This window comes from Acipenser ruthenus, chromosome 47 (assembly GCF_902713425.1).
Source record: "Acipenser ruthenus chromosome 47, fAciRut3.2 maternal haplotype, whole genome shotgun sequence".
NCBI lineage: Eukaryota > Metazoa > Chordata > Actinopteri > Acipenseriformes > Acipenseridae > Acipenser > Acipenser ruthenus.
Genome location: NC_081235.1, coordinates 8,750,227 through 8,776,652, shown reverse-complemented (window position 1 = coordinate 8,776,652; position 26,426 = coordinate 8,750,227). Strand labels below are relative to the sequence as shown.

At 48.0% G+C, this 26,426-nt stretch overlaps 2 protein-coding genes across 5 annotated transcripts; both read right to left on the bottom strand.

Annotated features, from left to right (window-relative positions):
• Window positions 1-225: 225 nt before the first annotated feature.
• Window positions 226-11,827, bottom strand: LOC117401476 (kelch-like ECH-associated protein 1A). 3 transcript variants are annotated; one of them, XM_059014093.1, is made up of 8 exons: window positions 11,579-11,827; window positions 9,994-10,087; window positions 9,081-9,793; window positions 8,390-8,746; window positions 5,781-6,457; window positions 3,930-4,135; window positions 1,719-1,895; window positions 226-1,004 (listed from the first exon to the last, which is right to left on the bottom strand). In XM_059014093.1, exons 3-8 carry the CDS (start codon window positions 9,288-9,290, stop codon window positions 802-804), a joined length of 1,830 nt encoding a protein of 609 aa, XP_058870076.1. In that variant the 5' UTR covers window positions 9,291-9,793; window positions 9,994-10,087; window positions 11,579-11,827; the 3' UTR covers window positions 226-801. The 3 variants fall into 3 exon arrangements, with proteins under 3 accessions (XP_058870076.1, XP_058870075.1, XP_058870077.1); XM_059014092.1 differs by lacking the exon at window positions 9,994-10,087; XM_059014094.1 differs by lacking the exon at window positions 9,994-10,087 and having other exon boundaries at window positions 11,583-11,827.
• A 1,461-nt stretch (window positions 11,828-13,288) lies between these two features.
• Window positions 13,289-23,172, bottom strand: LOC131721018 (transmembrane protein 59-like). Of its 2 annotated transcripts, none has more exons than XM_059013829.1 (8): window positions 22,886-23,172; window positions 21,361-21,469; window positions 20,094-20,188; window positions 19,656-19,805; window positions 16,801-16,909; window positions 16,173-16,284; window positions 15,831-15,948; window positions 13,289-15,734 (listed from the first exon to the last, which is right to left on the bottom strand). In XM_059013829.1, exons 1-8 carry the CDS (start codon window positions 23,042-23,044, stop codon window positions 15,576-15,578), a joined length of 1,011 nt encoding a protein of 336 aa, XP_058869812.1. In that variant the 5' UTR covers window positions 23,045-23,172; the 3' UTR covers window positions 13,289-15,575. The 2 variants fall into 2 exon arrangements, with proteins under 2 accessions (XP_058869812.1, XP_058869813.1); XM_059013830.1 differs by having other exon boundaries at window positions 21,361-21,466; window positions 22,886-23,171.
• Window positions 23,173-26,426: the final 3,254 nt, after the last annotated feature.

The window sequence follows — 26,426 nt, the reverse complement described above, 5'->3', positions numbered from 1 at the left end:
TGAAAGCATGAATGAGAAGGAGCCTGGAAGCTAGACTGGGGCAGTACAGAGCCCATGATTAAAACAGCAAACAGCTACACAAAAGCCTTGTCTTTTTAAAAGGGTTCTGGACCCGAGAGAATTGTGTTTGACTATCCCGGCTCTTTAATGGCGTGTTATCTTTAGCAGTCACATGACAGCACCCTGCACATTGCTCAAGGGCTAGAGAGAGACCAGAACATATAATTATGATAAGCACACTCATTTATTGATTCTCCAAAATATACTCTCATAAGAAGACAGTTTCAGGATACAAGCAAACTATATCCCAACCAATAAAAGTGTGTAAATACTTTACCTATTTACAGCACCGCACGTTCTGCGCAGTTTACATTGCATGCTATTAAACAATATATTATTATTATTATTGGCATTATCAATATTATGACATATAAGTTCCATATACAAGGTAAATTAGGACATTTATACATTTTCAAGCTTTACACTTGAGTGGTGTTCAGAAAAACCTCCAAACCCACATTTTTCAGTTTCACTATATTTTCGGACGCACAGTTCAGTTTTCAGAAAGTCGTATTAGGGTGTTTTCCCCCCATAGAAGCAAAGCCAGGTTATCTAAAGAAAACTCGATGACCCACAATACATTTTTTCCCCCCCGATTTTCCATGGATTGGGTAAAAAAAACAAACAAAAAAAAAACCTCTCGTGTTTAGAGCCGAGATTCATCCACAAGTTCTATTAAAAAAAAAAAAAAAAAAAGTGACTTGGTGGCAGAAGCAGCGCTTTCCATCCTGTCCCTCTGGCTCACCCGTTGTCGCCGCCCTCCTCCTCCTCCTCCTCCTCTTCTTGCTCCTCCCACTCGTCCAGGTTGCCAGGGCAGGGCTCCATGGTAACGGCCACGCCCATTCCGCTGCGTCTCAGGGGCATGTCTGCCAGCTGCGTCCACTCGTCACTCTCTGGGCTGTAGCACTCCACGCTGGACAGGAAGCCCTCCTGGTTGAAGCCCCCTGTAACAGACCAGACCACGGCAGCGAATCAGAACAGGCGTGCTGCAACAGCCCTGCAAGTATTCGTGCGGTTCCCCGCCCTGCTTTTGCCTTGGAGACACTGTGCATTTACATGTTACATATTAATGCACATTTATACCTTGCTTCTCTTCAGCCACAGGGCCACTTACACTGTGTGAAACACGCACTCCCCAAAGCAATGGCAGGATCTTCACAGCAGACAGAAGAGGTAAACCCAGCAGCCTAGGTGCTTGATTACACTGTAGGGGCAGTGGGAGGCGTAACATTTACAGTCTGCATAACCGATTCCCCTTTCCGGTGGTCAGAACTACTGCGTTTTTTTTTTGGTTTTTTTTGTTCTGTGATTTCCTGGAGAACAAGGCATAGAAACAGAACTTTCTTCAACTTCATGTAGTATCAGAAATCTACCATACGGTGGCTCATTGAGGACATGGGGGAGAAAAAACAAAAGATATATTGTGATTTCAAGCTTATATCGAAATCACGAGATGAATTATCGGAGGATCTAGACACAGTAGATACCAGGTTTCTAAATGAAAGGACAGACAGGAGTGCTGTAACATGCGTTTCTTTCATAGCCGCACGTCCGGGGCTGCGTAGCGAGCGGTGGACAGGTAAGATTCCTGGACTAATCATTTTGAAACTGGTTCCCGTTGGCGCAGTGCAATGGCAGGCTGCTTGCCGGAGTCTCACCCAGTGCGTAGATCTTGCCCTGGTACACGGTCACTCCGTGTGCACTCCGCCGGTTCTTCATGGGAGAGACGGGCTCCCAGCGGTCACTGGCCACACTGTAGCGCTCCACGCTGCTGAGCTGCGCCGTGCCGTCGTACCCGCCCACCGCGTACACGCAGTTCTCAAAACCGACAACCCCTGAGAGATGAAGACAGAACGCAAACAGAGCGGTCAGTACGATCTCGCTGGAAAGCGTGACCGAACAGGATGTGGGGTTTCAAACACAAATAAACACTTTCACTAGCTTTCTGCATCAGGGTCTACCGATATGTTAATAACAAAACTGAAACCATCACGATTATGTTGAAAAATATATATATATTTTCAGGAATACTTACAACAAAGCTAGGGAAGCTAGGGAAAGTAACGCGTTGGGTTTAAAATCCTACAGTTTGTTCAGCAACACTTTAAAAGAACTGACAGGTCTTTTGTGGAATGATATCCAGATGAACTCTGCATGAGATTGCATGAACCCCCAGCCACCCAAACTGAGACACTGCATGAGATTGCATGAACCCCCAGCCACCCAAACTGAGACACTGCATGAGATTGCATGAACCCCCAGCCACCCAAACTGAGACACTGCATGAGATTGCATGAACCCCCAGCCACCCAAACTGAGACACTGCATGAGATTGCATGAACCCCCAGCCACCCAAACTGAGACACTGCATGAGATTGCATGAACCCCCAGCCACCCAAACTGAGACACTGCATGAACCCCCAGCCACCCAAACTGAGACACTGCATGAGACTGCATGAACCCCCAGCCACCCAAACTGAGACACTGCATGAACCCCCAGCCACCCAAACTGAGACACTGCATGAGACTGCATGAACCCCCAGCCACCCAAACTGAGACACTGCATGAGACTGCATGAACCCCCAGCCACCCAAACTGAGACACTGCATGAGATTGCATGAACCCCCAGCCACCCAAACTGAGACACTGCATGAGATTGCATGAACCCCCAGCCACCCAAACTGAGACACTGCATGAGATTGCATGAACCCCCAGCCACCCAAACTGAGACACTGCATGAGATTGCATGAACCCCCAGCCACCCAAACTGAGACACTGCATGAGATTGCATGAACCCCCAGCCACCCAAACTGAGACACTGCATGAACCCCCAGCCACCCAAACTGAGACACTGCATGAGACTGCATGAACCCCCAGCCACCCAAACTGAGACACTGCATGAACCCCCAGCCACCCAAACTGAGACACTGCATGAGACTGCATGAACCCCCAGCCACCCAAACTGAGACACTGCATGAGACTGCATGAACCCCCAGCCACCCAAACTGAGACACTGCATGAGATTGCATGAACCCCCAGCCACCCAAACTGAGACACTGCATGAGATTGCATGAACCCCCAGCCACCCAAACTGAGACACTGCATGAGATTGCATGAACCCCCAGCCACCCAAACTGAGACACTGCATGAACCCCCAGCCACCCAAACTGAGACACTGCATGAGATTGCATGAACCCCCAGCCACCCAAACTGAGACACTGCATGAGATTGCATGAACCCCCAGCCACCCAAACTGAGACACTGCATGAGATTGCATGAACCCCCAGCCACCCAAACTGAGACACTGCATGAGATTGCATGAACCCCCAGCCACCCAAACTGAGACACTGCATGAGATTGCATGAACCCCCAGCCACCCAAACTGAGACACTGCATGAGATTGCATGAACCCCCAGCCACCCAAACTGAGACACTGCATGAGATTGCATGAACCCCCAGCCACCCAAACTGAGACACTGCATGAGATTGCATGAACCCCCAGCCACCCAAACTGAGACACTGCATGAGATTGCATGAACCCCCAGCCACCCAAACTGAGACACTGCATGAGATTGCATGAACCCCCAGCCACCCAAACTGAGACACTGCATGAGATTGCATGAACCCCCAGCCACCCAAACTGAGACACTGCATGAGATTGCATGAACCCCCAGCCACCCAAACTGAGACACTGCATGAGACTGCATGAACCCCCAGCCACCCAAACTGAGACACTGCATGAGATTGCATGAAATCCCAGCCACCCAAACTGAGACACTGCATGAGATTGCATGAACCCCCAGCCACCCAAACTGAGACACTGCATGAGATTGCTCGCTGCAGCAGGTCCTGGTTCCCTCTCTGCTTACCGGCTCCGCTGCGGACGGACCCCATAGACGCCACAGGTTGCCAGGTGTTGGTGTCGGGGTGGTAGCGCTCCACACTGTCCCAGCGGCTCTCCCCATCGAAGCCCCCCACCGCGTACAGCAGCCCGTTGCAGACGGCCACTCCAGCCCCAATCCGCCCCACCGACATGGGCGCCACGAACGTCCACTGGTTCGTTTCGGGATCGTATCTGCGGAGAGAGAAGCCAGGTTATATAGGGGGAAAACATCGGCATGCTCACATGAGGCTATGATGCATTTGCGTCTTCCATATGTCCCGCTATAAAAGACTGGAAGAGTAGTTTTTTTGTTTCTGTCCCCATATAAGGTCGCCATGCATGACTTCACACCTGAATGAAACAGAGAGACAGCAGACACAAACAGCTACACAGAGGAAGCCTGGCTTGTGAGACTCTGTATCCTGGATGTGCAGATGAAGCAGGGGGTCGATTCAGCTCGTTATCCGGTCTGGATGATTTATCAAGCTAGCGTTTACACAGAGAAACGATCGCTGTTTATAGCTGCCAGCTGTGTTGGAGGTTCAGAGCAGCGGTCAAACAGGATAACAATCTCACACCTGCTGAAACACGGGCGCTTACCCCCTGCCTGCCCTCCTTGGAGCCCTGGGGTCAAATCGAGCTACAAGCAGGAGCGAATTATTATTATTATTTTTTTCTTTGGTTGGTTGTTTTTTGGTAGTTTATCACACAGCGTTGGGAGCCACACGAAGTGAACGTTTTATTACAATAAGCTTACCCCTGGCGCATTAGACAAACGCAACACACATGCCACTGTAGATAAGAGACGATGGTGCAATAGCATACTTTGCTTTGCTGGCCTGGTTTAAACAGTGCATGCTTGTTCTTGCCTGTAACAATGTCACAGCAGATCTTGTGTTCCTGGCTGAATTCCCTTGTGCTGTGTGAGTGTTGTGAGGGGGAGGGGGGTGGGGGGTGAAAGCTCACGCCTGCCAGGAGCTGACGAAGATACCCACACGCCCAAGCTGAGTCTACATTTTCAATGCAAATTGATCTAATTCATGTTTATATATTATTCCCACTAAGGAAATATGAACACCTGTGTTGAATATATATCCAAGATATCCATATCCATATATACACACACACACACACACACACACACACACACTACAGTTGAACCTATACATATATATATATAACCAGGATGACCAAACTTTGGGATTGTGCAACTCCTGTCATGTGTTAATGTGCCAACATCTTCACTCCTCTTATTTCAGTACTGTACACTATAGAGGGACCTTGTACGTTGTTCTGCAACTAATGGCCACGTGGAGTTTGGTGAAGTTAAATCACGAGTGGACAGCGCTAACAATCCCTTCCTCTATATCCCTGAGCCCCCAGGGGTTACTGGAGGTGCGCCACAACTGTGCACGGCAAAGAAAATAAAACACAAACTTTCCAGCACAGGCAGAATACCCCCCACCCCCACCCCCCCCCCCAGATCAGATCAGTCGCTCATTCTTGGGAGGCATTTTTTCCTGACGTCCACGGCAGCTTTAATAGGTGAAGCACATGTCCTGTTCTTGCACACGGATGCAGCCTTGTTTGAGAGGCGGTCGAGGTCTGATATCACTTAATAAAAAAGCAGGGCAATACAAGCGCCAAGAGATCAACAGCAGCTTTAGAGACATCTAGCAAAAAAAAAATATATACATTCTGCAATCCTGCTGACCTGGGGTGATGTGTTTTAGATGACATGCCTGAAATCTAATGCTAAATACCAGGGATGGAAATAAGACTCCCCCAATCCCTATCCCACTCCCACTCCCCGACCCCCCCGGTCGCTCATACTCACTTTTCAACGCTGCGGTGGTGCACCGACCCGTGGGACCCCCCCACCGCGTAAATGCCCCCGTCGATCACTGCGACCCCGACGCGGTTCCGGGGCACGTTGAGCGACGCCCGCTGGGTCCACTGGTTGGTCATGGGGTTGTAGCAGGCGAGCGAGGGAGAGTCCATGTGCTCCTGCTGGGAGTTGTTCCGCCCGCCCACCACGAAGAGCAGCCCAAAGAGCACGCAGGCGCCCAGGCCACTGCGGGGGGCGTCCATGTCAGCCAGCCTGGTCCACTGCCCCGTGCGAGGGTCGCAGGCCTCCATGGAGCTCAGCGAGTGCTGCAGGTAGCCCCCAGCCAGGTAGATGAGCTTGTTCCCCCGCAGCCTGGGGGGGGGCAGCGGCTTGTGCAGCGCCATCTCCTGGAAGATCCTGGACAGGTAGTCCCTGCAGGAGTTGGCCTTGCTGAGGATGGGGCACTCCTGCAGCTGGGCTTGGAGGAACCTGGGCGGCAGGGCGTAGATCTGCACGGCATTGAGCAGCGCGTGGAAGTACTGCGCCCGCCCCTCCAGGTCCCAGCGCACCCACTCGATGCAGGCCTTGTACACCTCCGACTCGCACAGCACCTTCAGCCTGTCCTGGCTGATGAGGTCCAGCAGCTGGCAGTGGGACAGGTTAAAGAACTCCTCCTCTTTCGTCACCTGCACAGAAAAAAAATAAAATAAAAAAAATAAAAAAAAGTCTGATTAGCCCCAGTGTGCAGGTAACAAGCTACTTAAAGTCTTCTTAACCCTTTGCAGTCCATTTATTAATCGCGCGTCAGGCACGCCAGGTCTAATTAATTTTCACACGCGCAGTTAATTTTATACGCGCTGTTTAAAAGTATTTTTTTTCACAGTCAAACGGGTTTAAATGGCCCTGCATATCAACAAAGCACTCACTAGGCATCTCCAGCCCCGCCCCACCCTTTCGTTTGCTATAGCGTTCAGATATGTAAGAAATAAATAATAATAATAATAATAATAATAGTCGTACATACCGATCGATCATCTCCGGATCACTCGTTTTATCACCAAACTCCTCAATAATGCGATCCAAGTCATTATTTTATTACTATAACATCTGAAAAAAGCTCTGCAAATGTCCATGATAGTCTCTGTGCGCTGACGCACTCAGCCAGCTTGTTTACTATGAACGCCCCGTTATCTGATACCTGATACCATGTATGACTATTCATGAGATACGCCTTTTTTTTTTTTTTTTCTTTTTTTCCCCGACTTGTCTCGGCTCCTGTCGCTCCCACTCGGCAATTGAATGGTTTTCTCGGCTTTTTCCGGAGAAAAAACGACTAAACACCCGTTTATTGCGTTGCTATAATGATGTCGGACCCAGTCCGACAAAGGACCTGTGAGGAATAATTGCAATGTCGGACCCAGTCCGACAATGGACCGCAAAGGGTTAAACTCCTGGTAAAATTAGGAACAGTTCAAACAGCTATGCAACGGGAGTCTTATTTCTATCCCTGATATGGGGGGGGGGGGGGGGGGGGGGCCCAGTTTGAGAAGTGCTGGTCTAAAGCCCCCCTCCCCCCTCTCTCTCTCTCTCCCTCTCCCTCACCTTGTTGAAGTGTGTGTTGATGTACTCCCTCCCCTCCCTCACCTTGTTGAAGTGTGTGTTGATGTACTCCCTCCCCTCCCTCACCTTGTTGAAGTGTGTGTTGATGTACTCCCTCCCCTCCCTCACCTTGTTGAAGTGTGTGTTGATGTACTCCCTCCCCTCCCTCACCTTGTTGAAGTGTGTGTTGATGTACTCCCTCCCCTCCCTCACCTTGTTGAAGTGTGTGTTGATGTACTCCCTCCCCTCCCTCACCTTGTTGAAGTGTGTGTTGATGTACTCCCTCCCCTCCCTCACCTTGTTGAAGTGTGTGTTGATGTACTCCCTCCCCTCCCTCACCTTGTTGAAGTGTGTGTTGATGTACTCCCTCCCCTCCCTCACCTTGTTGAAGTGTGTGTTGATGTACTCCCTCCCCTCCCTCACCTTGTTGAAGTGTGTGTTGATGTACTCCCTCCCCTCCCTCACCTTGTTGAAGTGTGTGTTGATGTACTCCCTCCCCTCCCTCACCTTGTTGAAGTGTGTGTTGATGTACTCCCTCCCCTCCCTCACCTTGTTGAAGTGTGTGTTGATGTACTCCCTCCCCTCCCTCACCTTGTTGAAGTGTGTGTTGATGTACTCCCTCCCCTCCCTCACCTTGTTGAAGTGTGTGTTGATGTACTCCCTCCCCTCTCTCCCTCACCTTGTTGAAGTGTGTGTTGATGTACTCCCTCCCCTCCCTCACCTTGTTGAAGTGTGTGTTGATGTACTCCCTCCCCTCCCTCACCTTGTTGAAGTGTGTGTTGATGTACTCCCTCCCCTCCCTCACCTTGTTGAAGTGTGTGTTGATGTACTCCCTCCCCTCCCTCACCTTGTTGAAGTGTGTGTTGATGTACTCCCTCCCCTCTCTCCCTCACCTTGTTGAAGTGTGTGTTGATGTACTCCCTCCCCTCCCTCACCTTGTTGAAGTGTGTGTTGATGTACTCCCTCCCCTCCCTCACCTTGTTGAAGTGTGTGTTGATGTACTCCCTCCCCTCCCTCACCTTGTTGAAGTGTGTGTTGATGTACTCCCTTCCTCTCTCGTGCAGCTCCTTGCAGCCGATCTGCTCTGCGAAGTTGGCGATGCCGATGACGTTGGCGGGCTCCAGGTTCTTGGCCAGGAAGTCGCAGCAGGCCTTGGCCACATCCTCCATCTGGTAGCGCGTGGCAGCCAGCAGCACGTGCAGGACGCACTTCTCCCCCACCGTAACGCGCGCCGTGTACGCAAACTCGATGAGGCGCTGCATCACGCAGGGGGCCACGTCCCGGATCGTCACCTCCGAGGCGTGGCACTCCTTGAAGTCGCCGGTGAACATGGCCTTGAAATAGGGGCTGCAGGACGCCAGGACCAGCTTGTGCACCTGGGAGGGAGGAAGAGAGAGAGGGAGGGATGGAAATAAGACCACCCCCATTGCACTGCAGTCCTGTTTTTACTGCAAGACCTGAGCTTGTTACCTCTACACTACTGAATAAAAACCTGGATTGGATGAAACTGCTATGCAATAGGAGTTTCAGTCTCCGGGAAGGAAGGAAGGAAGGTGGGTTTCAACAAGGAGGATTGGCAAAAAGAACAGGCAAAATAGAGACGTTGCAGGGATGAAAACAAGACTCCTATTGCACAGCAGTTTCACCCATTCCAGGTTTCAATCCGAGCTTGGGTGCTGCACCACGGCTGCAGCCGATGCCACCGCTTACCCGGAATTCCTCTCGCTGGTCCTTGTAGGTGACGTGAAGGATGAGGTCACAGAGCTGGTCGTGCCTGCGGAACTCGTCCATTCTCTCCAGGGCCTTGGAGGGGTGGCTCTCAATGGTGTAGTCCAGGTATCCGTGGCCCTTCATAGACGGGACGGCGACGGCTGGGAAGTCTCCCCCAGTGTTTGGTTTCCTCCTCCTTGTGCATGTCATTCTTGGGTTCTGTCCCCTTCGTAAAAGTTCTTTAGAAAATGAAAAGCAGGCGCTGGCCAAAGGGAGTCAGCACGACCGTGTCCTCCTCTTTCTGTCTTTTCACACCTGTACGAGAAGCACAGCAAACGTCTCTCCAGCACCCCAAAGTCATGGTCAACCGCTGCAGAGGTTTCAAATCTTTAAAACATTGCGCCGTTGAATTTCAGGATTTAGCACGTCAAAACTGGCTGTGACAATCAATTCGATTAGGCAATGGTGCACTGACTTTTTTTTTTTTTTTCAAAGAAGAAGAAATTCCTTTGTGCAAAAAAACAAACACAATTAAAAAAAAAGTGTAATCAAGAGCAAATTGATACGTTGACGAACTCTGGAGCAGCAAGTCCGATTAACAAGTAAGGTGTCGTCAAGATTCACCCCCAATTTCCAATGTCTGGACTGGTTGCTTTCTGCATGGCAGGAGGTTTTCAACACTGCAAGAGGTAGGAGGGATCCTCTGAGGTTAACTGTAAATCAAAGAGAGAAACAGGATTAAGAATCTTTTACTCAAGTGCACTTCTATACGTGACAAAGATTTCTCCAACAGTACGGGGGACAAAAATCTTGCACTGCACCTGAACTGATCACTACACGCTTTTTTCATTTGAACTGAAATTTCATGGGCTTCAATGTATGGATTAAATAAGCAACAGCCAGCTGGGTTTACCTGTGATCCAGAATCGATTCCCACAACAAGTCGAGAGTCTGCCACGCTTTTAAGCCATCATGTGACCATCGCCACAAACTGCCCTGAAGAGATTCTGCCCTTCCGGAAGAGACGACAGGTGCGTCGGGGCTGTCTTAGGAATCAATTCCTCAAACAGGGAGCCAGCCGGAAACCAGAACACACTAGATTTTGTTTAGCCGGTTTCATATTTGTTAAAGTTTTGAAATACTATACGTTCATGCGTGTGTTCGTCTATTTGACAAGGCTGGGTATTTTGGAGAGACAGCCTCCTTCAATAAAAAGAATATCCTGGCAAGACCGTCCTGGCACCCGAGACGTTACAGCATCCTGCTGGAGCGCCAGACACACCGCGAGGGCAGCGCAGGTTCACGCTGACAAGAGACTGCAGAGTTACATGCAACGCAGTGGCTTTGTGCTTATAACAGCTTACTCCCCGGAGTCCAGACCTTCATGATCAGGGTGGGGTCAATCCCATCTCCTTTTTAAAATCAATTCCTTCGAAGGAATCGTTAATGATACTTTAGAGGCACAGTAACTGTTTTATTGGTGGACTAAAACAGTGACTTTGATTGAAGTGATTTTGTTGCCAGGGTTTGCGAGCAGCTCCTTCTAACGGAATGCTGCTAATTGCAATTTTGATCAATGACGTGTTGGAATCGATTAAGAAAAAGGAGTGGGACGTGGGTATAGGGAATAGATTTTTTTTTTAAAAAACGAATTGGAATCTAAAAACAGCTCTGTTTCCACGCCAGTGTCCAGCTCGTGAGTTATTAATAACGCCTGCTGGAAGACTTTCGCAGGAGCACAGCAGCGCTCCAAGTAGGCAAGGGTTCAAGGGACAAAAACAGCGTCAGCTGCCAGCGCACAGGACTGGGGAGCTATAAAAACGTGTTGTGGTTGTGTTTATTGGCACTGTGTTTGATCAACACCCAGATCCTACAGTCTTAGACTGCAACGGCTGTACGTGTTTGTTGTTGTTTTCGACATAATTGCAAATCTGTTTAATGTGAGCGACACACGCGAAAACGCTAGGAAATATATTTCTTAATTATTTGTTATCGAAGTGGTTACTACCAACAGCTTAATCTACTGACAGTAGTTTTTTGGGGGGTGTTTCCTGTTAGTGTCACCAGTAAGAATCGCCAAAAAGACTAGACGGTAGTTTAACATCAGGGTTGGAGAAGAGAGACTAGCATATTTTATTGACTTTGAAAGCGAAACCGATTTTCATAGTAAGAACTTGTTTACAGCAGTTACTGGAAGCAGCAATAAAAAAAAACCTTCCCTTTTTAAAAACTTGCGACCACGTTAAAATTTAAAGTATTTTCCTTTTTCAGGTCCGTTTGTCGGTGTGTGTTGTTGTTTGTTTATAAATGCGTACCGGTACAGAAACACAGTTTGTGTGACTTGTTTACATTTTTTTTTTTTTTTTAACGTGTCTGTATCGAGAAACTCAAAAGAAAGTCGACAAAATAAAAATCTTACAGATGTTGTTGTTTGTTTTTTTAAAAAGCTTCGTTTTGTCGACCGTGTAAAACACACACACACACACACACACACTCACCTACTGGCTGGTTCCCAGACAGCACCGAAGTCCGCGCAGGGCGCGAGCTGTTTGTTGTGGAAATGCAGTGCGCGAGATGCTCCGGTTTGCAGCGTCGAGTCAGTGTCGGCGCGCTCTCTTTGCTGGTGGGGAGTAACAAATTAAAAAAAAAAAAAAAAAAAATGCAAAGACGTTGCAGCCAATAATGATTCACTTGCAGCCCTGGCTGGTTCCTGTTCCTGCCCTGCAGCGTCTGCACTCTCTGTGAGCAGTTTCATTTCAGTATCAGCATGACTTTGCAGTTTTGATTTTTTTTTCTTCTTCTTTTATACACTTTCTTACATTAGCCCATGTGCAATATATATATATATATATATATATATATATATATATATATATATATATATATATATATATAGTCAAATGTGCAGTTTTGAAAGAAACACATGCTCCACAGAAAACATGTATTTTCATTTTAATACAGTATCCGGTTAAAGAAATGTCTCAGTTTCCATTCCTCATTGTCAGGAAACAGGTACATTTGCACTTTCAGGGTTATTTCAGGCCAGCAGTGTCTTCTAGGCTGTGTTGCTGGCTGAAAGCATTTCAGCCAATAGGGGAAGCAGTTGCTTGTGTATTAAGGAGTTGAGGACGCTATCTAAAAGCAGGCCCTGCTGCAATGCCTTCAGCCTCGTGCAGTACAGATGTCTTCCTTTCAAAGCCACTCAGTGGAGGCCTGTGCAGTGAATGGATATGCACACGTTACAATTATACATGTTTGCTTCATAAGAACTCGGTGCACGTCTGAGCAGTTATGAAGTAATGAGGTTGTTGTCACTGGAACCTGAAACAGAGCCTCACAGAATTGGTACTTTGTGACTCTCCGTGTGACCGCGAGTCACGTCAAGGGCAGGGCCACACCTCGCCACCGTGGTCCTGTCTCTGCATGGAGGGTGGAGATGATCATTACAGAGAGCATGCTGTCCGTCTCCTCGCAGAGCTGTCACGAGATCAGTTATCCCTGGAGCCTGTGGTGAGTGAGAGTGATGCTTCCTCGTGCTCTCCTCTTCACAAGCGGCTGTTTTCGGAGTTTCTGGGTACAAGCTGTGCAGCACGTCAGCAGTGCATGAACTCGCGGAGTGGCGTTTAGCTCCCAGGGTAATCCCTGCAGAGCATGCAGTCTCAAGTCACTGTGACTAAGCACTAAGGCTGGCTACGCACAGCTGATACAGGCATTGCTGTTTTCAGGAACACCACCCTGTGCCTGCTAAAGGCATTGCCACCGGTTTCGTTAACTTTTTTAGCCTGTTTTGTCAGTTCATATTTAAACACTGGGGAGTGTTTAAATATGGCGAATTTCTATATTTTGCATAACCTCCCCTATCACAGCCCCCACCTGGTCATGGTTGTTATATGTCTGTGTCAGCACTAGGGGGCACCAGAGAGTAGCCAGAGCCAAAGGAATTCAGTACAGCTATGGCTAAAAATGTTGCCCTACAGCATGAACGAATTTTGTTTCAGAAAGTTGAATGAAACCTGTTGAACAACATTGTAGTAAAATACTGAATTACTGTAGTTTTCCATATATTGAAAAATGTGACATTCTGAAATCTATCATGAAATACTGGACTGCTATTAATGGCTTCCAGTGCGATATCATTTTGTAGTTTCTTTGATGATGTTAAAGAAAAGATCTCCCTTATGAAGAAAGAAAACACACAGGACACCGTCCCAGACACCAGTTTGTGACCAGATTTACTAGACTCAAGAACAGCTGAAGACACACACAGAGGAGAAGGAATGGCGGTTTCTGAGCAGGGCTGAGAGTGCCGTTGTCACCGAGCCAAAGCAAAAACCTGCCCTGTTGTTTTCTGTCCTTTTCCTTGGTCTAATCAAACCCCACACTGCCACGGTTTAAATAATGAAGGGTTTGAAAAAACGTTAAATATTAAAAAGGGTTTATATTTGAATGAGTTCAATGCCGGAGATGTTTGGAGTCTCAGCACTTACTCTGTCAATGCAGATCAGCTTGATAAGAGAAACTTTATTATTTTTTTTTACTTTGGGTAGATTCTGCTTTAGGCTGTTGCTCCGCGGCACACACAGCAGTCTCACTGCCCAAGCTACACACAGGAAAATAAAACAGAACCTTTTGTAATAACAGTCATTTCAAAAAAGATGCAAGGTGTACCAAACTGAGAATTGAGCCAGCAGCGACCGACAGTCAAACCGTACAGTAAAGCAATTTCAAACCAAGACTCTAAGAACACAGTTCTTCTGCGCCTGCCTCAGCACTAGCAGCATCCTCACTGTTCCTCTTGCACATCTCCTGGTTCTCTGCTCGTGCACTTGACTTGGCGAGCAGGATTTTAAATACATAAGGTTTAAAGTTGCTTCCTGGTACCCACAAATCTTCCACAGCACTGACACAACAGTGCCGAATTTCAAAATACTAAAAACAAACTTCAATTCAGCGACAAAAACGTTTCGCCTAGGGAGACTTTTTCCATGTCTTTTAGTCATTGGATTGAAGTTACTTTTAATATTTGTGTAAATCACTAAATCTACCGCGCCCACTCTGATAAATAGAGAATAACATCTTGAGCACGGCAGAAAGGAGGCTCAGGCAGAAGGTTCCTAAGAGGCTACAACATTTCATTTGAAAGCCTTGCTTTGTCGCTCCTTTACTTCGTTACAAAATGCAGACCCTTGTAGGCAGAGTTGTGTCTGTGTTATATTCTAGACTGCTATGTGTGGACAGGGGTGCCAGGTCAACGTGCTGGTGCAGATCCGGGCTCTCCTGTCCCCCTGGCACGCTCGACACCCAAGACTCCCACGTACAACCTCACCTCCGGATACAGGCAAGCAGCCGGTTTTTAAAATCAGATGTTCTTATGTCCCGACCCGTTTCACAGCTCTACAGCAGCTTCTAAGCACGACGGAGCAGCATGCACGATAAAACAAAGAGAAAGGTAAAGAAAGGAGGGCTGGCAGCATGCTTGTGACATCACTGGAACCAGCAGGATGGAAGCGACCCTGATCCAAGTCAGCAGATATCTACGCACTGTATTGAACAGGGACACAACTTTCACTTACTGAAGCGGGGTTATTTTCTTAAGCATGCACAGCTTAAATAACCTTTTAAATGGAGTAGGATTTGTACAAACTGCACAGTGACCCCTAGTGGATCCAGAGTGAGGCTGAAACTTTATTATCATACTATTGGATTATTTTTGCACTATATTCAAATATCTACATTACAAGTCAGTCATTTGACTGCGTCTGTGTTGGGCCCTGATATAACTGGTGTAGATTTACTGCAGAACTGCCCTAGCATTGATGTGCTATGTTGTGTTACTGATCTACAGGACTGAATGCACAACTAACTGTAAAAAAAAAAAAAAAAAAAATTAAGTGCTTTTTTTGTCTTTTAAACAAATATTCTACACCTTTAGCAATGCACTAGCATGACGGACGCGACAACACAACCACAGCAATACAATAAATAAATGTGTTTAGAGAACAACACAACAAAACAAAGTGTCTTTTTCCATCATCTGACCTGCTCTGCGCACCCTGGGTCAGATGCCCTGGACAGTAATGGAATCAGAAACCCCACTCCCATTGCACAGCAGTTGGAGCCATTCCGGGTTTTACTGTATGCTGAATTAGGTCCACCTGACACTGCAGCCAATGCACTGTGGATGAGTGAGCTATCAGTAAAACCAGGAATGCATCTAGCTGCTATGCAACGGGAGTCCTGATTCGATCCATGAATCTTACAAAAGAAACGCACAACACATACAAGAAAACAAAGTGTTTAAACTTCCTGTGGGATCTGAAGTCTGTGTCTGTAGGGGAACCGAGTTAAAAGGAGCACTTTCCACTTATTTTTTTAAGATTAAGATTTAGAAAAAGTATTCTTCATCGCCAAGCTACGGTACGGTAATGAAAAGCAAAACGAACGGCACGTGTATATATAAAAGGAAGAGGAAGAGGAAGAGGAAGAGGAAGTGCTCTAGATGATCGTCTGGTCCAAGTCCACTTTGACGGGCAGCGGCCCCGCATCCTCGCGCTCGTCCGTTTGATTGACGGCTACAGCGATCAGAGGGGTCAGGGGGTACGGAGACACTTTGCTGACGTCATCCAGGAACTCCTTGTCACCGTTTATACTCAGCTGGAAAGAAACAAACAAACAAAAAAAGAAAGCGTTTTTCTGCGGATCGTTTTCGTTTTGCACGCTTCTTGATATTCCAGAGCCCTCCCAGTTTACCTGCGTCTTGACGTGCTGGTCTGGGGCCGTCACCAAGCTGGCACAGCTGAGCCACAGCATCACCATGATGGAGAGGAAGAGACAGGCAGCCAGGATCCAGCGAGGCAGTCCTGAGCGCCTGGGGGGGGGGGGGGGGTCGGAGAGAGGGTTAGTCACATGTTTCGACGTAGCTTTTAAACATGCAGCAGCATGCATTGCAAGAGAGAGAGAGAGAAGATGGGCTTGCATGACTGTGACACACACACACACAGTCCCCTCACTGTATGGACAGTGTTCAGATCAGTTGAACAGACCCCCCCCCCCCCTCCTCCTCTTCTCTTCCCTGGGACCCCCGGCCCGCACCTGGACATGCAGCCCAGGAAGTCATGCTCCGATGGCAGAGCGTCTGCGTGCTGGGAGGGGTGTTTGGTCTTGACGGGTTTCCTGGGCCCTTTCTCTGCTCGCTCGCGCGGTCCTGCAGCGTACAGAGAGAGAGAGAGAGAGAGAGAGAGAGAAAGGAGCGTTAGTGTTCGGGAGAGACCTTGTCGTTTTCAACCACCCCCTCCCCCACCGCTGCTCGGAGTTGTGGCATTGCATTCTGGGACACTGAAGGCTCCGACACATACCAGAGATGGAAATCAGGCTCCCGTTGCATAGCAGTTTGATCCAGTCCTGGTCTCACTGGGAGTTTAATAAGACACACCTGAGCTTGTTACCTGTACACTCCTGAAGCTCGTATTAAACCTGGTGAAACTGCTATGCAACAGGAGTCTTATTTCCATCCCTAGGTCCTATATGAAGACCTCCGACATCACGAACCTCACTGACAGTGCAGTATGGGAACGTTTTTTACAAATCGGTACAGAAATGCCCAGCACAAAGCTTGGCATGTCGACATCATGCTACTGTATGAAGCACACTTTCTTTAGTGCCTTCCTGTCTGGATCGGCACGGCCAGGGAGGCTGTCGCTTGGCACAGGCTCTCGCTCACCTGCGTGTGGGGTCAGGGTGTGGGAGTTGACTGGCGGCCAGGATTTCTCAGCTACATCAGACCTGGGAGCCTGTAGTTCTGGAGCTGCATACTCAGTTTCAGGCTGGCTCTGAACAGACAGAAAGACACGGGGTTAACCTCGGTGCGCTACTAGCACGTTTCAGTCACGAACAAAGACAACCTCCTCTTCGGTGTACAAAGAGCACCGAGCTGCATCGCAACAGCAGTTCCGTTACTGCGGGCAAAATAATTCCTGCATCGGTTGCAGTTTTATTGGTAATAACTTGGTGATATTATTCAAGGTCTCTCGATGTAACATTCACAAGGGATTTTCTCCTGTAATTTAGAGCAGGGGCACAAGATTTGAAGCCCCTCCTTTAGATCTCAGAGTGAACACAAGAAGAGACGAGACTTCCTGAAGGAGAGGATGGCGTGCAGCCCATCAGCGCCACTTCATCTCCAAGTGGGTGTCCTGGTTTCCGTGCCGCTCTTAAAGTATTGGTTTGGGTTCACTTTGTCAACGCCTTTTCAGATTTTAAAGACAATCATGTCCCCCCCCCCCCTCCCTGTCCCTCCCGATTCTCCGAGGGTACACGGATTCAGTTTGTTCGGCCTGTCTTCACGACACAGTCTCCGCAGTGTAGCCCATCTGTTTATCATTCTCCCTGCCAAGCCCAATCATCCTGCAGTTCTTCTCGCTGGTCCCTCTGCATTAACTATTTATAATCAGCCCGGCTCTCCGGGGAGCTCATTAAAAACGGGATGGAGCTGCTCTTCCAAATTGTTTCGAATAAAAATGTCTGGAGCTCGGCTGCTACTGTGGCTGTTGATTCGTTTATCATGCGGCTGCAACAGATTCAGCCTGTGTAGTTAACTCACTGAGGAGCACAGAACACAACCCAGCAGTCAGTCTGTGCAGCGAACACTGAGCAGCAGAGAACGGTAACACAGCACGTAACTCAAGGTTGTCATGGCAAATCTCATCCAACACTGGCCTTTTGGCCCTCCCTGAGGTAAAATGGAAAAGGAGAGGAGAAAGAGAGTTTAGTTAGAACGCCCCCAGATTGTCATCCCCCCCCCCCCCCCCCCCCAAGATCATATCCTTTAATTAGGATTTTTTTTTTTTTTTCCCATCTTTGTTTTCTTTTTCTCCGGACATGATTTCCAGATGTAATCCTGAACCAAAAAAAAAAACCAATTCCTGCAGGAAGTTAAAACGCTGGCCACGGACCGAATTCATTTTCCTAGAGCGAAACCAACAAGGAAAAAATATCCAGCTGGGATGGATTACAGCCGTCGCCAAAGGTGCTTTGGCTAGGAGCCGGGGAGAGCTCTTACCTCGCACTGCTCTGTCTTTTTCTTTTCATTTAAAAGCATGCCTTCGCGTGTATCTATCTGTGAAATTGAATAAGAAGCTGCAATGCGGCGTTTTTAAATTAGATCTTGGGGTTTTTTTTTTTTTTTTTTTTTTTTCTGAAATTAAAAAAGTTCAAAAGGCATTTTTTTGTTATTGAATCCACATGGGGTTGCATATTACAAAAATAAACATGTCTGTGTGTTGAGCCGGGTATTAGTGTTCGCAGCAAGGTAAGACTCAAAATAAATCGGGTTTTGAATATTTATGTGCTTTACTTGGAAGTCTCACAGAAAGATCAGCACGCTGGGGCTCACGCAGGGAAGACCTGCATTCTGTAAACTTCATGAGGACTGAATATCGGTTTGCCCCGATCACAGCCTGGACGCAGTGTGACACAGGCTCCACACGGTGCCTCGAGGGGCCCGTTCACTCACTCAGAACCCAGAACCTGTCTCTCACTTCCCTTTCATCACTCAGACAGGGTTTGTAGTCATGCCTTGAGCCAATCCCTTCTACTTAAATGGACCTGCAGCCTCACAGGCAGAGGACGCCTCCTGCCTTCCTCCTCTCTCTCTCTCTGTCTCTCTCTGAGAGAGCTTGGAGCGCAGGCAAGGGGAAGAGAGTGCAAGAGATTGACAAAGATACAGCAGCTAACAGATCAATCAATCAGCGATCGCCGTGGCTTTTACTTCCTGCCAGCCTCAACTGAACATTCATTCACTGACTGATCTATCAGTGTCCCTGGCACTCCACTGGGACCCCCACGTAGTAAGCCATCAACACATGCTTTCCTTCCACGCACTTCCCTTTCACTTGGTGATGGGAAATACAGGAATACAACAGACACAGAAAACGAATGTCTTTATCTTTGTTTAAAACATGGAGGCTGCTTCTGTGAAAAGCCTCCTAAAAGCAAATTGCAATAACAAGCCTGGTAAATAATGATCGGACAGGAAACCGCGTTAGAGAACGACAGAGCGCGCACGTAACAGCAGGGATGGAAATAAGACTCCTATTGCACAGCAGTCTCATCCGTTCCAGGTTTTAATAAAGCTTGATTAGCCGCAGTGTGTCTAGGTAACGATCTCAGATGCGTCTTCTTCTCAGAGGCTGTGTGGTCCAGTGGTTAAAGAAAAGGGCTTGTAACCAGGAGGTCCCCGGTTCAAATCCCACCTCAGCCACTGACTCATTGTGTGACCCTGAGCAAGTCACTTCACCTCCTTGTGCTCCGTCTTTCGGATGAGATGTATTTGTAAGTGACTCTGCAGCTGATGCTTAGTTCACACACCCTAGTCTCTGTAAGTCGCCTTGGATAAATGCATCTGCTAAATAAACAAATAAATAAATAATTAAACTCATAGTGAAAGCAGGAACGGATCAAACTGCTGTGCAACGGGAAGTCTTACTTCTGGTTGCCTGGAGAGCGTGAGAGTGCGAGACCCCAGTAAAGCCCACGCCAGCTCTAACCGCTGTGCCGTCCGGACTGACAGGCTCCTACCTGGAACACCACCACCTTGCCATCGTCAGCCTGCAGGTAGAAGGTCCAGGTGGAGGAGATGAAGCTCTGGGCGGAGCTCACGATGTTGCTGCACCAATCAGAGACCATGTCGAGCATGGAGGGGTGGGCCTTGTGGGCCAAGGCCTCCAGCTGCAGAAACACAAGGGAGTTCAGACAGAGGAGAGAGCCCTCTAGTGTAGGGGAGGACAACTGCAGTCCTCCAAGGCCTTTCCACAACCAATTCAATAACGAAGGGATTAACTGCTCAATTAAGTAGTCAAGTGTGGTTAATGGCATGGCCATCTGTAACCTGATTTAATGGAAACTACTGGTGACCACTGGCTGGCTCTTCTTGGCCTTTGTTCAAACCTTGCTCTAACTTGAAGTCAAAACTTTAAAAGGGGCGTGGAAACAGACAGCCCTGTTTCCCAGTCTTACCCTTCTCCTCCTGCTCTCTGCCTCGGAAGGCTGGCTCCTGCAGCCCGCGACGCAGCCGTCCTGCTCCCCTCTCCTGCTGTATGCCTCCAGGCAGGCTGAGAACGACAGGGACCCAAACCCCCCTCCGTCAGAACAACTCCAGAGAACCCCCCCACCCCTCAGAGCACTGCTTCAACTCCAGAGACCACCCCCCATCAGAGCACTGCTTCAACTCCAGAGACCCCCCCATCAGAGCACTGCTTCAACTCCAGAGACCCCCCCCATATCAGAGCACTGCTTCACCTCCAGAGACCCCCCCATCAGAGCACTGCTTCAACTCCAGAGACACCCCCTCCATCAGAGCACTGCTTCAACTCCAGAGACCCCCCCCATCAGAGCACTGCTTCAACTCCAGAGACCCCCCCCCCATCAGAGCACTGCTTCAACTCCAGAGACCCCCCCCCCATCAGAGCACTGCTTCAACTCCAGAGACCCCCCCATATCAGAGCACTGCTTCAACTCCAGAGACACCCCCTCCATCAGAGCACTGCTTCAACTCCAGAGACCCCCCCCATATCAGAGCACTGCTTCAACTCCAGAGACACCCCCTCCATCAGAGCACTGCTTCAACTCCAGAGACCCCCCCCCCCCTCAGAGCACTGCTTCAACTCCAGAGACCACCCCCCATCAGAGCACTGCTTCAACTCCAGAGACACCCCCCATCAGAGCACTGCTTCAACTCCAGAGACCCCCCCCCCATCAGAGCACTGCTTCAACTCCAGAGACCCCCCCATCAGAGCACTGCTTCAACTCCAGAGACCCCCCCCATATCAGAGCACTGCTTCAACTCCAGAGACCCCCCCCATCAGAGCACTGCTTCAACTCCAGAGACCCCCCCCCATCAGAGCACTGCTTCAACTCCAGAGACACCCCCTCCATCACAGCACTGCTTCAACTCCAGAGACCCCCCCCTCCCATCACAGCACTGCTTCAACTCCAGAGACCCCCCCCCCTCCATCACAGCACTGCTTCAACTCCACAGACCCACCCATCAGAGCACTGCTTCAACTCCAGAGACCCCCCCCATCAGAGCACTGCTTCAACTCCAGAGACCCCCCCCATCAGAGCACTGCTTCAACTCCAGAGACCCCCCCCATCAGAGCACTGCTTCAACTCCATATATATATTTATTTGACAGTACACAATATTAACAGGATCATTTGACCCCCCCCCCCCCCCCCAGTTTCCACAGTTAAACTTCTCTTCATTCAGTCCCTGGCTGGCTTACCCCCCTCGCACTCGGACAGGGTGGTGTTGAACCCGGCGTTCCCATTCACAAACTGGCAGATTGAGAAGAGCCGGCAGCCGCGGTGACAGGCGTTCAGGACGCGGTCCTGCTGGGAGAGAGGGGACGGGGGACGGGGGACAGGTTCAAGTGAAGACATCTCCTAACACAGGACTGTACGGCTGGGCAGCTCCTTCCTAACACATCAATAAAGAGACTGCCAAAGCTAGCTTGCTGTTTCTCACGTGTCAGGAGGCTACCGTGTTAAACATCTGCACATCCTATTCAAACACCACGTAAAACAGGAGGCCGGGGCCCAGCTCAGACGTGACCGAGTTCTGTTTTCATCACAGTATCCCAGCGTCACCCCACACTGAGACACGAGCGCACAGCGCGCAGGAGGGGGGTGTGTGTGTGTGTGTGCGTGCGTGCGTGTGTTTCATGCGACACACACACACACACACACACACAATCGAGAAGCTGGATTTACTTCCAACGAGTTTGTTATATCAACACTCAAATGAATAGATTAGAAATAATAACTACCGCAATAGGCTTAAAAACATTTTGTGGTTTTTGTAACTACTGTATGATTTTTATACAGTATCTTTGTCAGACTGATAGATATAGACAGATAGATACGATTTAAAAGGATTACTGAATTTGTGTATCATGTATTTGTTGCACAATGTATGGGGCTGAGACAAACGTTAAATAATGTATATTTCTCTTTTGTAGCTGTATTTGTCCGCTCAGTTATTCATTATGCAAGCATAGCACTTACAAGACAATAGATACATCTTACACTATTATCATATTAACAAGAACAATTGTAATGTTGGCGCCGCTTACTCCGAGGTCACCCCTGTCTCCTGTGTGAACCGCAGCCTGCAGACAAACAGAATTCTGACAGTGACCGATTACGTCACTCAGGTCGTTAAATAAAGGGCAGTACGGGGTCATATATTGTTCGCCGACGGGAAAAGGAGCTTATAGGAAACGAGAAAGCAAGGAAAGAATCGGTTACGATAGAAGGGATGGCATGACATGGCAGTGACACAGATTAAACGCCAGCAAATGAGGGACGCTGCACCCGCTACTGTGAAATAAAACTGTTTGCAAAAAAAAAATAGACACACATATAATAGGAAAATAATGACTTTGTACATTTTGTTTTAATGCGTAAGTGTATTATGCAAGTTGAAAATAACTAGGATGCTGACGCCTAGTGTTACTGGCACACTCAGACTAGATCAAACGACGATTTAAGATGGACGCCTTCTGTTTATTTTCACTGCAAGATAAATCCTGTACGCCAGACATTCATTTATTTATTTATTTATTTGGAAATCACTCCAAACGGTGATAATGTATGACGATGTACCTGTGCATTTAACAAAACAACGTAATATAATTTAGCCGACAGAAATAAGATTGCAATAGATACGCGCTGGGCTCGTTTCAAATGGCTATATAATAATACTAATTATAATAATACCATTTAATCAGACCCCACTGCGGCACTTACTGTAGCGGTGCTCGTGTGCTGTAAGGCGGTCTGGCACTGTTTCTTGCAGTAAGTGATGTCCCCGAGCTGGCTGTCAAACAAACCATTGGCAGCTGTGAGTGAAATGAGGAGCAGCGAGATGAAAGCAGGGAGCGCACGGATGCTGCAGCAGTGAGCCATCCTGCACGGTGCTTCTGATCCAAGTCAGCCTCAAACCTGCAGCACAGTAGCGAGCACCGTCTGCTTCAATCGGCTGGCAACGCTGTGATGTCATACCCCACGCTGCAAGGGACTGTGGGAGAAAGAAGAAGAAGAAGAAGAAGAAGGGTGGTGACGACAGGTCTGCACGAGATTGCAGTGAACGATGTATTATTATTTATTTCTTAGCCGAGGGCGACTTACAATTGTTACAAGATATTACATTATTTTTACATACAATTACATTATTTTTGACACATTATTTTTACATACAATTCCCCATTTATACAGTTGGGTTTTTACTGGAGCACTCTAGGTAAAGTACCTTGCTCAAGGGTACAGCAGTAGTGTCCCCTCACCAGGGATTGAACCCACGACCCTCCGGTCAAGAGTCCAGAGCCCTAACCACTACTCCACACTGCTGCCCCATGTAAATTGTTTAGAGTGAAGTGTGATTGTCCCCCACCTAAATGGGCCAAGGCAAATGCATTGGCTCCTGGGCGATTGGCACCATTTTGCAAAAAAAAAAATGAAAATAAATAAACCTGTAGCGAGCAGCATTGTAAAACCAGCGAGGATATACGACTGAGTTTAGATTTGCATTGCTTTCTATTTGCACGTACAAGAAAACAGTACTCTACACCCGACCAATTCATTCAGTAGTGTGGAACTAGAGCAGGCGTTAGTTCTTGCTACTGTAGTTTTGATGAGTGTGCATCCTGGGTAAAACATCTCTGTCTCTGAATGTGTGAAGCGTTTCCTATGAACTGGCACTGCAGCAGCAGCAGCAGCAGCAGCATGCCAATTCTAGATTAGCTAACGGATGCTTGCAAGGGCACACCTCCCATTACTGCCACCCAGGTGTGCTGAAGCTGACTGGACCTTTCCTACATGAACAGCAACGTGTAGTCATGCATAAGGAGCGTGATACACAGAGGTGCTTTACCTTATTATTATTATTATACCAGCATCATATAACAGCACATTGAACTCACATTGAACTCACACTGAACTCACACTGAAAATACACACAAACTCATCCCAGTATACCAGCATCATATGAGGCTGTGTGGTCCAGTGGTTAAAGAAAAGGTCTTGTAACCAGGAGGTACCAGGTTCAAATCCCATCTCAGTCACTGACTCATTGTGTGATCCTGAGCAAGTCACTTCACCTCCTTGTGCTCTGTCTTTCGGGTGAGACGTAATTGTAAGTGACTCTGCAGCCCATGCATGGTTCACACACCCTAGTCTCTGTAAGTCGCCTTGGATAAAGGCGTCTGCTAAATAAACAAATAATAATAATAATAAGGTAAAGCACAGGCAAGTATAGTGTGTCATGGACGGTATAGCAGCGTTGTATATAGCACAGTGAACTATATGGGAAAAGCATGCTGAACTGCAGAATCGCATATACAAGGGCCATTTGTTTACAGAGGCAGAACACCCAATAGTACACTGGCCAAAACTGTGTCTGCTTGACTTAGTTTCTTCTAGTCCATGAAAGCTGAAATGAAGATTGGAGCAGATTTCCTAAAGTTTTAAATATCAAGACCCCAGAACTCAGACTGGCGTGCAATCAAGACTCCTGTCCGCCCCAGGGGGATGGAAACGCGGTCAGGAGTGCAGGCAGATTGGGTGTCCTGGAGCCCGCAGCAGTGCTACCCCAGTCTGAACCCCTGTGGGTGGCACTGCAGATTGAACACACATTGTCTCGCGTTCATCGCTGTCTTATCCTCAACGTACGACCCCCTCAGGCTCCTCCCTCCCGCACGCATTCCTACACAGATTGTCTTCCTGCATCCCAACAGCAGCCTGTGTCTGCACTCCAGTTTGTTTATGCAGTGCTCCTGAAACTGTGGGACATCCTGTGGTGGAACCCTCCCAGGGTGAAAGCATAGCAAAGTTTAATTAAGCACAAGGAGAGCATTGTCAAGCGCAGAGAGGTACAATAAAGCAAATTCAAAACCACGGCAAATAATGGGAGAGTGCAAAACGACAGCTTGGAGCTTTGTGGAAGTGAGACAGGTATCACAGAGAGCTTGCTTTTGCATGCTGCTGTAGGTTTTCATGTGTGTCACCTATGAACTCTGTTATAGCTCAGGAAGCAAAACCAGCCGTGAATGTTTTTTATTTGTTTGTTTGTTTTACTGTGTCGCGTAGCTCCCGGTTCACCTTACTGTTGTCACAGACCTCTGCAGTCCTCACCTTCCCCTATCAGCGCAGACCAATCGGAAGATGTCTGTCTGCCAGGATGTTTTCCCCCACGCAGCTGCAGACTCTCAGACTGATCAATCTTTGCTCCTATCCATGTTTCGTGGCTGACGTGGTTTTACAGCGACCGCTAGTGCAGTGTTGCATGTATTAGAAACAGACAATTCCACAGTCAAAGCAGTTTATAATTAAAAAAACACACCACCCTGAAGGTTCATCCTATGTAGCTTCTGTCCTCGTTTTACTACACTTTACTGTGGTGTAGCCAAAACAATTGTCTTACTGTATTTAACCGGCGACTGACTGATCAGTTCCAGTTAAGTTGTCCAGACAAAGATATCCTGGACCTGTCATCTTTTCTGATCGCTATGACCGTTAATGTCTTTGTGAATGTCTCCCTCATTCACAAAGCCTCCCTCATTCACAAAGCCTCCCTCATTCACAGAGCGCGTGCGACGGGGGAACGAGCCCTGACTCTGTCACCCCCTCGCTTGTGGAAACAGGGTCAGACTGCAGTGAAGTTCACGGCCATTGTCCAAGCGGACTCTGGCACGGTTGACTCAGCAGCCACGTCACTCATGAAGACAGCCTGCATTGTTACACCCTTGTTAGTCACTGTCTAACTGCTCTTTTTCCAATGCACATGCTCGCTCGGGAATTGTACGGGTGAGCTGGCTGGTTGGGAAACAGTATTGCTAAGCTGAATTAACCAGGTCGCTAAAAGGACACTTGACTGGTGTCTGCTTAAGGAAGGTGGCTGTTTATTCAAGGCGCCTCTGTCATTTACTTGTATTGGAAAAGGGGGTTAGTGGCTGGTTAGAGCAGGTGACTGCTCCATTCAGGGGTCTGTAAAGACACTCGCAGTGTATAGAGACCCAGTGTTATAGCTGTCCCTATTGCCCTAATAACACAGCATGCATATGACACTGGAAATACAAATCACAACATTGTGCCTTTGAGAGATACAAAGAATCTACACAAACGTGTTCAAGATTTCTTGTCAACAATTTTTTTTTTTTAGTTCTTCTGTCTAACTATTGAGTATTTAAAGTTATGGATATAAATAGTAATACCCTTTATTGGATTTGTAAATAATAATAATAATAATAATAATAATAATAATAATAATAATAATAATAATAATAATAATAAT